At 36.7% G+C, this 13,001-nt stretch overlaps 1 protein-coding gene across 1 annotated transcript; it reads left to right on the forward strand.

The window, feature by feature from the left end:
* Positions 1–10,553: 10,553 nt before the first annotated feature.
* LOC119877633 (olfactory receptor 8S1-like) lies at positions 10,554–11,489 on the forward strand. Its single transcript, XM_038576160.1, has one exon. It carries the CDS (start codon positions 10,554–10,556, stop codon positions 11,487–11,489), a length of 936 nt encoding a protein of 311 aa, XP_038432088.1.
* The last annotated feature ends 1,512 nt before the right edge of the window (positions 11,490–13,001 follow it).

A 13,001-nucleotide genomic window follows, 5' to 3' on the forward strand; every position in this document is an offset into this window, starting at 1 on the left:
TTTTCCTTCCATGCAGATATTTCAGCTACACATTTCCCTCTAGCAATGTTTTTACTGCATCCCATAAGTTTGGTATGTTGTGTTCCCATTTTCATTCTTCTCAAAGTATTTTCTAATTTCCCTGTTTCTTCTTTAACATGCTGATTAAGAGTGTGTAGTTTAATTTCCATATATTCATTAATTTTTTTAGTTCCTTCTGTGCTAATTTATAGCTTCATTCTACTGTAGTAACAGAAGATACTTTATATTATTCAATATGTTTAAATTTGTTGAGACTTGTTTTGTGGCCTAACATATGGTTTATTCACAAATGGCCAATAGTTGCTCAATATTTTTTCTTTTATTTTTTTATTTATTTATTTTTGTTTAAATTCAATTTGCCAACATATAGTATAACACCCAGTGCTCATCCTATCAAGTGCCCTCCTTAATGCTCATCACCACCTCCCCCCACTTACCTGCCCTTCTGCAACACTTTGTTTGTTTCCCAGAGTTAGGAGTCTCTCATGGTTTGTCTCCCTCTCTAACTTTTCCCACTCAGTTCCCTTTATCTCCCTTATAATCCCTTTCACTATTTCTTATATTCCCCATATGAGTGAAACCATATGATGATTGTCCTTCTCCAATTGATTTATCTCACTCAATATTAATATCGTCAGGGAAATGCAAATCAAAACCACAATGTAACCATAGCTGGGGGCAATATAATGCCAGATTTCAGGTTGTACTACAAAGCTGTGGTCATCAAGACAGTGTGGTACTGGCACAAAAACAGACACATAGATCAATGGAACAGAATAGAGAATCCAGAAGTGGACCCTCAACTTTATGGTCAACTAATATTCAATAAAGGAGGAAAAACTATCCACTGGAAGAAAGTCAGTCTCTTCAATAAATGGTGCTGGGAAAATTGGACATCCACATGCAGAAGAATGAAACTAGACCACTCTCTTGCACCATACACAAAGATAAACTCAAAATGGATGAAAGATATAAATGTGAGACAAGATTCCATCAAAATCCTAGAGAAGAACACAGGCAACACCCTTTTTGAACTCGGCCACAGTAACTTCTTGCAAGATACATCCACGAATGCAAGAGAAACAAAAGCAAAAATGAACTATTGGGACTTCATCAAGATAAGAAGCTTTTGAACAGCAAAAGATACAGTCAACAAAACTAAAAGACAACCTACAGAATGGAAGAAGATATTTGCAAATGACGTATCAGATAAAGGGCTAGTTTCCAAGATCTATAAAGAACTTCTTAAACTCAACACCAAAGAAACAAACAATCCAATCATGAAATGGGCAAAAGACATGAAGAGAAATCTCACAGAGGAAGACATAGACATGGCCAACATGCACATGAGAAAATGCTCTGCATCACTTGCCATCAGGGAAATACAAATTAAAACCACAATGAGATACCACCTCACACCAGTGAGAATGGGGAAAATTAACAAGGCAGGAAACCACAAATGTTGGAGAGGATGCGGAGAAAGGGGAACCCTCTTACACTGTTGGTGGGAATGTGAAATGGTGCAACCACTCTGGGAAACTGTGTGGAGGTTCCTCAAAGAGTTAAAAATAGACCTGCCCTACGACCCAGCAATTGCACTGCTGGGGATTTACCCCAAAGATGCAGATGCAATGAAACACCGGGACACCTGCACCCCGATGTTTCTAGCAGCAATGTCCACCATAGCCAAACTGTGGAAGGAGCCTCAGTGTCCATCGAAAGATGAATGGATAAAGAAGATGTGGTTTATGTATACAATGGAATATTACTCAGCCATTAGAAATGAAAAATACCCACCATTTGCTTCGACGTGAATGGAACTGGAGGGTATTATGCTGAGTGAAATAAGTCAATCGGAGAAGGACAAACATTATATGGTCCCATTCATTTGGGGAATATAAATAATAGTGAAAGGGAATAGAAGGGAAGGGAGAAGAAATGGGTAGGAAATATCAGAAAGGGAGACAGAACATGAAGACTCCTAACTCTGGGAAACGAACTAGTTTAGTGGTGGTGGAAGGGGAGGGGGGCGGGGGGGGGGGGTGAATGGGTGACGGGCACTGAGGGGGGCACTTGACGGGATGAGCACTGGGTGTTATTGTGTATGTTGGCAAATTGAACACCAATAAAAAATAAATTTATTATTTAAAAAAATAAATACATTTTCCAATTAAAAAAAAACACAATGTGATATAACCTCACACCTGTCAGAGTGGCTACTATCAAAACATGATGGCAAATATTGTGAGGATGTAGAGAAAGTTTAACCCCGACACACTACTGGTAGAAATGCAAAATTGTGCAACCACTATGGCTAACAATGTGGAGAATCCTCAAAAAGTTAAAAGTACAATGATAATGCTATCCAGCAATCACATATTTGGGTATTTATCCAAAAGTGTTGATATCAGTATCCCAAAGAATATTAGCCTCCTTATGTTCATTGTAGCACTCTTTACAATTGCCAAGTTGTGAAAATAACCTCAATGTTTATTAGAGGATGAACACATAAAGAAAATGTGATATATATCCGTAATGGAATACTATTCAGCATTTAAAAAGAAGGAAATTCTTATTTTAAAAAAAGGAAATTCTTCAATATGCAATAACATGGATTAATCCTAATGACATTATGCTATGTAAAGTAAGCCAGTCACAGAAAGACAAATACCACATGGTTCCACTTACATGAGTTGATCTAAAATAGTAAAATTCATAGACTCTAAAAGTGGAATAGTTGTTTCTAAGGAATAAGAAGAGATGGAAAGAAGTAGTTACTAATAAATAGGCATAAAGTTTCAGTTCAGCAAGATGAATACACACCAGAGATCTGCTGCACAGCATTGTACCTACAGTCAACAATAATGTGTTATACACCAGAAATTCGTTAAGAAGGCAGATTTCATGTTAAGTGTTCTTACCAGATAAACAGAATGTTAAAATCTATAAAGCATGTTTAACCTCAGTAATCAGGGAAATGCAAGTGAAAATTATAGTTAAGAGTCATATATTTTTACATATTGGCAAAAATTTAAAAATTGAAACTACAAAGTGTTGTTGAGACTATATAATAATGAGAATCCTATGCCAGTGGTGGGGAGTATGTTAACTGGTATAACCTTCATTGGCCTGAGTTAGCCATACCATAAGTCAGCTGAAGCATTATAGATTTATCAATCTAGGATGCACAAAATTGATTAGACATCTAAAAATACATTGTTGATTGAGTCCTTTGATTACCACAATTTGTAACCCTGGTATTTATATTCCCCAACTCATTTGGATGAAGGAAAATAATTCAGAAGTAAGCTGTGTGTCCCTGAATAGCTTCCCTTTGATTTCCTAAATGAATCACCTTACAGGTCCACAGGAAACTGCTACCCAGCCTTCCACCTTTCAAAGCTCACTAGACATCTACCTAAGGATCAAGGTCTTTGCTTTGACCCAAAAAGTCTGAACATAGAATGCCCTATGGTTCTTAGAAGTTTCAACTCTTCTGGTTAATTAAAGTTTGGCATTTGGTAGTGACCTCAGAGAATTCTGAAATTCATGTCTCCAGAGCCACCAAACTCAATTGGCCAATTTACTGATTCCCTTTCTAATGTGTTATATCTGGAAATTGCTTGCTTCACTGATACTTTAGCCCAGTATTTAGATTCACAAAGGCAACTAAAGGAATAGATGCCCATGTGATTTCATCTGGATCACATAAGAGAAGTTTCTTAGATACTTGTAGGAATGTAGGAAGGAGTAGGAATCTGAGTGTTTTTTTCTCCTATAGTTAATAAGAAATACTTAAACATGTAAGTTATTTGAAGTTCCTTCATCTGAGATAGTCTATTTTCCTGCCATCATTGAGACTTCTAACTAAGAAAAAAATTTTCCATTAGTTCAGTAATTGGGGTCTACAAGTACTGGCTCTTGTGTGTGAAAAAGAACACCTGACAATGGATGACCCCTTACCCTAAAACCAGAGCAAACAGATGTCTTCTGCACCAGGAAGTGCCAGGAGCTGGGTAATGTCCTCCCTGGTTTCTGTAATGGTCTTCCTTGCCCGCCCCTTCCCCAACCCCATTGGAGACTTCCACATTGTTTGTCTTTTCTCATCTGGCCTTCTACTCTTGACTTCTTGAGGCCACCCTTCTCATCTGTGCCCTCTCATCACTATTTCCCTGTGCTGACCTGAGCTCTGAACTCTAAGCACCAGTTAGTTACATCAAGGCCTAAAGAATTTGTCCTCCACCAAGGGTTTTGTCATCAGCTAGTCTTACTATCTTCTCAATAATGCTTGTTTATACTTTCAGAGTATTGTTGAAAATGGCTTTCATTGATTTCTTGCATTCTTTCTGCACATTTTGCAACTAATCTGGAAATTTCAGGTTTGAGGAAAGCTGAAACAAGCAGGTTCCTATTCTAGAGACCTGTGGGGCAAATATATCATAGTAGACAGGGAATTCCTGGAGGCCTAGAATCCTCTTCCTCTTATAAAAGCTGAATCACATATACTAGAGAAGAGAGTTGTTTTTGTTTTTGTTTTTGTTTTTGTTTTGTTTTGTTGCCATATCTACCTCCCTATCAATTCTAGTCTCCAGTGATGGAAGTGGTGAAAGGAAAAGGAAAAATGAACAAAAGGATTTCAGGGGAAAATAGTAAGATAGCTGAAGTCTAACTTGCATGCACACTGCTTCTCCCCATTCCAGGTGCCTCCCAGGTTACCAGGGGCAGACAAATTCTGCCTTTCAGCACTAAGCTGTTTTTCTTCCTATCACTACTGCATCTTCCTAGACATTTCTTCCAATTATTAACAGTTTCTGTGTAATTGCAGTGGGCAGATGAAGTGTTAGATGTGGAGTAGTCCTCAACTACCCATATCTTTGGAAATAATAGAATAAAATTACTAGATCTAAGGAATTTAATCGTTAGTAAAAAAAAAAAAAAATGCTATGTCTCCCAGAGCCGATTGAGTTTTAAATTTAGACACAAATTATTTTGAGAAACGTGAGTTCCCAATAGTGAAATTGCAGTTATAAATCGCCTGATTTTTTTAAATCACCTGATTTTTTTCTTAAAATGAATATTTTTCTTAAAGTGACTCAGTAAAATCAACCTCCTACCCCACTTCTCTTTAAGATAGAATGTGAAAAAGTATAGACAAGATACTAATAAGTAGCCATCTGAGAAGTACCCAAGCTATCCCTGGCAAACTGGTAAAACAAGTATATTAAGAGGAAAGCCCTAGGCTTTATAAGCAAAGAAACCATTCTTTGTTCTCCCTTTTCTGAATTTCAAAAATAAGTCGTTCAGACTTCATGTGAGTTGAATCCACTGTGTTCCCTCTTCAAAGGTAAGTGAGTAGAATTTGGAATTTGTGTTTATCCTTCACTCTACAGTTAAAATAAACCTTGTCTTAACTTGTCACCAAAGGATCTTGGGGACAGGGATGAGAAAATTTGGAATTTCACAGTATGTTGTTCTACCTACCTTGCTGATAGGTTGTGTGACCTTGATCTATGCCGAATCTGAATGTAATACAATTGAAGCAATTACCAGCTTAAAGTTAGGTAGCAAATAGTAAGCACTCAGAAATTTTTCTACTGGGGGCACCTGAGTGGATGACTTGGTTAAGCATCTGTCTTCAGCTTCATCATGATACCAAGGTTTTGGGATTGAGCCCTGACTCAGGCTCCCTACTCAACAGGAAGTCTGCTTCTCCCTCTGCCCCCGCCCCACCTCTGCTCATGCTCTCACTCACTCACTCTCTCCCTCAAATAAATAAACATCAAATAAACATTTGATGGTACTGACAGAGTAAATGAGTAGATAAGCCTTACAGCCATGTACAACTACAATAACTGTGATTTTTTTTTCTTTTTTTTTTTTACACATCTTGGCTACCTGACTCCTGTTTGCTCAGGTACACCTATTTCTCACTGTATGTCTTATTTCAGCAATATATTCTCTAAACTATTTTGTGTCTTCACATGGATATCTATCTTACTGTGACATTCAGTGATAAGTATTTTTCTTTTCTTCTTCAGTTAAACTAATGTTCCTTGAGGATAGGGATTGAGCTCAATGTTACTTTGGAATCTCAACACACATTGCAGTGTGAGAAAAGATAAGTCCTTAATTGAGATTTGTGCAATGTAAAAAGACCGGGAAGAATGAGGCAAATAAGACAGACATGTAGGACTCTCCTTAAGGAATATCCCCAGCTTGGATTTCAGTTTCAAAAACAAGCCAATTGTGAAGGAGGCTGGGAAGGAAAATAAATTGAGGGGAGCATGGAGCTCTTTTTGTGTCCATAAAGGGTTAAAAAAAAGACTTATCTGGTAACTCATCAGTGCCTACAGATCCCTAATCTGGAAACAGATCACATATACTGGCTCATTTTAGTTCATATCAGGAAGGTTGCTTAAAACCATAATGTTCATTCATCTATTCACTCATTCAACCTTACACCTACTACTTAATTATCAATCTAATATTTTATTTGTTAACTCCATCATCCAGGCTACTGCTCAATCCAATCATCTATTCATCTATCTATCCATCTATCTACCCATATCTCTATTCATTAATTCATTCATTCAATAAGCAACAGATATTTATAGATTGTACTATATAGAGTGTTGTGCATGTTCCCTAACTAGAATTTAAAGAAAGATTTGGAGAAAAAAAACCCTTATGTATAGCAATAAAAATCAGAATGGTGACTTTTCTCTGATGGGGAAATGACTGAAACGGAACAGGAAGAGATCTTTCTGGCATGATGGAAGTGCTCTGTATCTTCATCAGTATAATGGCTAAAAGGGTATATACATCTTTCAAATTTTCAACATTTAAAAATATATATACATTTTTAAGTTGTGCATTTTAATTAGTGTACATTTGTCATGGTTTTTATTATTATTTATCCATGTTGTTGCATATATCAATAGTGCTTCTTCATTTCTCATTAAATATAATTCCATTATATGAATATACCACTTATTTTTATCCATTGTCCATTCTCCTGTTGGTGTTCATTTTGGGATTTTTTTTCCAGCTTATGGAATTAGTGGGGAAGTGCTATGAACATTTTTGTACAAGTCTTTTTTATCAATATATGCATTCATTTTTTTGAGAGCAGAATTGCTGAGTCATAGAGTAGGTATATATCTAGTTTTATAAGAAACTCCCTAGTTTTCCAAAGTGATTATACTATCTTACATTCCCACAAGAAAAGTTCCAGTTGCTCTACACTTGCTGCCAACACTTGGCAATTGTAGTCATTCTGATTAATGTTTATTGGATCCGCATTGTGGTTATATTTTTCACTGTCCTAATGACTAATAATGTTGAGAATCTTTTTATAAGCCTATTGGCCATTCAGATACATTCCTTTGTGAAAGTCTTGTTCTATTCTTTTGATCGTTTTTGTATGGGATTGTCATTTCTATTATTTTAATATTTATTGTAATTCACATATATATTTTTTATTCATAAGTATCTGTCACATATATGGGCACTTTGTTCAATATTTCTCCCAGGTGCTAGTTTCACTTTTCTTTTTTCTTTTTCAAAATTAAAGGGGATTTTTTTAGTTTTTATTTTAATTCCAGTTAGTTATTATACAAGGTTATATTGTTTTCAGGTGTACAATATATATATATTCAACAATACAAAATATATATTCAACAATTCCATACATCACCCAATAGTCATCACCACAGTGCCCTCCTTAACCCCTATCACCTATTTAACCCATCCCCCTACCCACCTTCCCTCTGGCAACCATCAGTTTGTTTTCTATAGTAAAGAGTTTGATTCTTGGTTTGTCTCTCTCTCTCTCTTTCTTTCTTTTTCCTTTGTTCATTTGTTTTATTTCTTAAATTTCACACATGAGTGAAATCATATGGTATTTGTCTTTCTCTGACTGATTTATTGCACTTAGCATAATACTCTCTAGCTCCATCCATGTTGTTGCAAATGGTAATATTTCATTCTTTTTGTGCCTGAATAATATTCCATTTTATATATATATATACACAACATTTTATTTATCTGTTCATCATTCAATGGATGCTTGGGCTGCTCCCATAATTTGGCTATTATAAATAATGCTGCTATAAACATAGGGGTGCATGTATCCCTTTTAATTAATGTTTTTGTGTTCTTTGGGTAAATACCCAGTAGTGCAATTCCTGGATCATGGGGTAATTCTATTTTTGACTTTTTGAGGAATTTCCATATTGTTTTCCACAATGACTACAACAGTTTGCATTCCCACCAACAGCGCAAGAGGGTTCCCCTTTCTCCACATCCTCATCAACACTTGTTTCTTGTTATTGATCTTAGCCATGCTGACAAATGTGAGGTAAAATCTCATTATAGTCTTGATTTGCATTTCCCTAATAATGAGTGATATTAAGCATCTTTTTCATATACCTGTTGGACATCCAAATGCCTTCTTTAGAGAAATGTCTGCTCATGTCTTCTGCCCATTTTTTAATTGGATTATTTGGTTCTTGGGTTTGAGTTGCATAAATTTTTATGTATTTTGGATACTAACCCTTTATTAGATATGCCATTTGCAAATATCTTCTCCCATTCCATTGGTTTCCTTTTAGTTTTGTTGATTGTTTCCTTTGCTATGCAGAAACTTTTTATTTTAATGTAGTCCCAATAGTTTATTTTTGCTTTTATTTTCCTTTCCTCAGGGGATCTACCTAGAAAAAGTTGCTATGGCTGATATCAGAGAAATCACTGCCTGTGCTCTCTTCTAGTATTCTGATTGTTTCCTGTCTCACATTTAGGTCTTTCATCCATTTTGAATTTATTTCTGTGTATGGTGTAAGAAAGTGGTCCAGTTACTTTCTTTTGAATGTACCTGACAGATTATCCCAACACCATTTGTTGAAGAGACTATCCTTTTCCCGTTGGATATTCTTTCCTGCTTTGTTGAAGGTTAACTGAATATACATTATGGGTGTATGTCTGGGTTCCATTCCATTGATTTATGTGTCTATTTTTGTGCCAGTACCATACTGGTTTGATTACTGCAGCTTTGTAATATAACTTGAAGTTTGGGATTCTGATGCCTCCAGCTTTGCTTTGCTTTTTCAAGATTGCCTTGGCTAGTCAGAGTCTTTTGTGGTCTCATACAAATTTTAGGATTGTTTGTTCTAGTTCTATAAATAACGCTGCTGGTATTTCGATAGGGACTGCATTAAATCTCTAGGTCACTTTGGGTAGTATAGATATTTTAAGAAAATTTGTTCTTCCAACCCATGAGCATGAAATATCTTTCCATTTCTTTGTGTTGTCTTCAATTTTTTCATCTGTGTTTTATAGTTTTCAGAGTATGTCTTTTTATCTCTTTGGTTAGATTCATTCTTAGATATCTTATTATTTGGAGTACAATTGTAATTGAAATTGTTTTCTTAATTTCTCTTTGGGCTGCTTCATTATTGGTGTATAGAAATGCAACAGATTGTTGTATGTTGATTTTGTGTTCTATGACTTTACTGAATCTGTTTATCAGTTATAGAAGTTTTTTGGTGGAGTCTTTAGAGTTTTCTATATAGCATATCATGTAATCTGCAAATAGTCAAAGTTTTACTTCTTGCTGATTTGGATGCCTTTTATTTCTTTTTGTTACCTGATTAATGTGGCTGTGGCTTCTTTTTTTTAATGGTTTCTTATGATGAACAGCTCAGTTCTGTTTTACCTTTATTATTTCTTAGCTTTATTTTTTTTAACTTTAAAAAATATTTCATAGTTTCCTCCCTTACCTCAACTCCCCATCACACATGCACACAGCTTTCAAAATTATCTCTAAGATCAAAAGTTCCAAATATATGAAAGATAATGAAGATGAAAAAGATAACACAAATGTACATAATTAATTAGTAATGAACTATGGCAATGTCTTGAATGGAAAGTAAAAGACAGAGTGAGGGGCAGCCCCGGTGGCTCAGCGGTTTGTTGCCGCCTTCAGCCCAGGGCGTGATCCTGGAGACCCAGGATTGAGTCCCACGTCAGGCTCCCTGCATGGAGCCTGCTTCTCCCTCTGCCTGTGCCTCTGCCTCTCTCTGTGTGTGTCTCTCTGTCTCTCATGAATAAATAAATAAAACCTTTAAAAAATAAAAAGACTGAGGAGAATAGGAAGGATTATAGTATCTTCCACAGAAAATGGGTTCTTGACCAGAATATCATAGAACAAAATCAATTTTCTAGTTTAAACGGATAAAATTTATTCAAGGGTCAGACCTGAAAATTATGTAAATTTCTCTAGAGGTGTCTGTAAGAAAAGGACAACAAATTTAAAGAGCACAGAAGTTTCAGGACTTATACACCAAGCAATCAGAAAAATGAAACACATGCTTTAAAGGGACTCCATGAGAGATATTAAACAACTATAGCAATAATAAGCAGATGAAGAAAAAAGGTGTGTGTACATAGAATAAGTAGAAAGTTTGGCTTGCCAGAGGAGGTGGTTAATACATTGTTTCTCTTTCTGCTTTCTTCCAAAGTATTATCATCTTTAAATGGCCTTGGGAAACCACAGCACCATCACTGAATTCCTCCTTCTTGGACTGCCTGCTGATCATCATACCCAGGCCCTAATCTTTGTGCTTTTCCTGGTAATTTACCTCCTGACTCTGTCAGGGAACCTGCTGATGATCTTGGTTATCAGAGCCAACTCACACTTTCACACACCCATGTACTTCTTCTTGAATCACCTCTCCTTCCTGGATCTCTGTTACTCTTCGGTCACTGTTCCCAAGATGCTAGAGAACCTCCTGTCTGAGAAGAAAACCATTTCAGTGGAGGACTGTTTGACGCAGGCCTTCTTTGTGCTTGCCTCTGGGGGAACAGAGCTCTGCCTCCTTGCAGTGATGGCATATGACCGCTATGCTGCCATTTGCTACCCTCTACTCTATGGTCAGATGATGAACAATGAGCTGTGTGTGGGACTGGTATGGGGATCTTGGGGTCTGGCCTTTTTGGATGCATTCATCAATACCCTCCTAGCTTGGAATTTGGACTTCTGTGAGACTCAAGTCATCTCGAATTTCATTTGTGAGATTCCTTCTCTGTTCCCTCTATCCTGTTCCAATAGCTCTGTTAACTTTGTAGTCCTGCTCTGCTCTGCCCTCCTGCATGCCTTTGGGACCTTCATTCTGGTCTTCTTCTCTTATACACGCATTGTTGCCACCATCCTAAGCATCAGCTCTACCTCAGGCAGACACAAGGCCTTCTCCACCTGCTCCTCCCACCTCACCACAGTGAGCTTATTTTATGGCTCAGGTTTTCTTCGCTATCTCATGCCAACCTCAGGTTCTCCATGGGAGTTGGTTTTTTCCATGCAGTACAGTGTGGTCACTCCCCTAGTGAATCCCCTTGTCTACAGCCTTAAAAACAAGGAAGTTAAAGCAGCTCTGAAAAACATGTTGCAGAAACATTTAAAACGTCTTAGATAGCAGAGAACAACCAGAAGATGATTGGGAAGAAGGGCAGAATTACAGGAAAATACCTGAATAATAAGCATTAAGGAAAATTTTTGTTTGCTCACAATGTCAGATATGACAAAATATCTTTTAAAGCCTCCTTTGTTTAGAAATGCACGAAAAATAGCAAAGTATTTTCTTGCTTTGGTTCATATTTTATCTTTCTCAGAAGCAGAAAACATGCATCAGATAACTATTTCAATTCAAATAATTTGATTATAGACATAGATTATTCCTTTTGTTTGCAAGACATTAACAAAATGCTTAGCGCTTTGGACATAATTCAGAAATTATGTCCTGAATTCTTACATGGATTTCTGTGGGTATTAAACTGGGGATTAAGTTTTGCTACAAGGTAAAAAGCCAGGGTCTATAAAGGAAGAAAAATATAGGCTTGAGACTTGTGGAAAGTGGGTTTAAGATGAGGTCTGATTGAACAGTGGCTCAAAGGCAAGATAGGTGCAGCTGAAGGTGTGTTGTTGGGCTAAAAGTCTTCCATAAGCCTTGTGAAGCATTATCTGCCAAATGGCAAATGGTAGAGATTTCATTCACTCTAGGGTAGTATAGCAGGGCTGGTGGCCCAGAAGACTTGGGTCTGGTAGAAAGTGATGGGATTTATAAAAGAAGTGCATGAAGTAGGGAGAATCTTACACAGAAATTTCCTGAGGGAGAAAAAAAGGACGGTCATGGAGAAGACTAATCAGAAAAACTGCATAAAATCATTTACCAAAGCATCCTAGACACATCTATAAAACCACTTGCTAAAGTATCCTAGGAATCTTAGAAATACAAAGCTACACAGACACTGTGATTTACTCTACAATATCTTAAATGAAGGTAGATTTAGTTTTTAAAAGAATTTTATTTAAATTGTAACTAATTAACATTATTAATTAGTTTATAATAATTAACATTATTATTAGTTTCAGAGGTAGAATTCAGTGATTCATCACTTGCATACAACACCCGGTGCTCATGACTTCAAGTGCCCTCTTCAATGCTTATCATTCAGTCACCCAGTCCCCCCACCCAACTCCCCTCTAGCAACCCTCAGTTTGTTTCCTAGGGCTAAGAGTCTCTTATGGTTTGCCTCGCTCTCTGTTTTTGTCTTATTTTATTTTTCCTTCCCTTCCCCTATGTTCATCTGTTTTGTTTCTTAAATTCCACATATGAGTGAAACCATATGGTATTTATCTTTCTCTGAATGATTTAGTTCACTTAGTATAATACCGTCTAGTTCCATGCATGTCCTTGCAAATGGCAAGATTTCATTCTTTTTTAGTGGTTGAGTAATATTCCTGTGTGTGTGTGTGTGTGTGTGTGTGTGTGTGTGTGTGTGGCTTCTTTATCCATTAATCTATGGACATTTGGGCTCTTTCTGTATTTTGGCTATTGTGGACATTGCTGCAATAAACATTGGGGTGCATGTGCCCCTTCAAATCACTATGTTTGTGCCTTTTGGATAAATACCTAGTAGTGTTGAAG

The sequence above is a fragment of the Canis lupus genome, chromosome 27 (assembly GCF_011100685.1).
Source record: "Canis lupus familiaris isolate Mischka breed German Shepherd chromosome 27, alternate assembly UU_Cfam_GSD_1.0, whole genome shotgun sequence".
Lineage (NCBI taxonomy): Eukaryota > Metazoa > Chordata > Mammalia > Carnivora > Canidae > Canis > Canis lupus.

Coding starts and splice junctions, on each gene's coding strand:
- LOC119877633 (XM_038576160.1), top strand. CDS start 10,554: ATGGCCTTGGGAAACCACAGCACCATCACTGAATTCCTCCTTCTTGGA.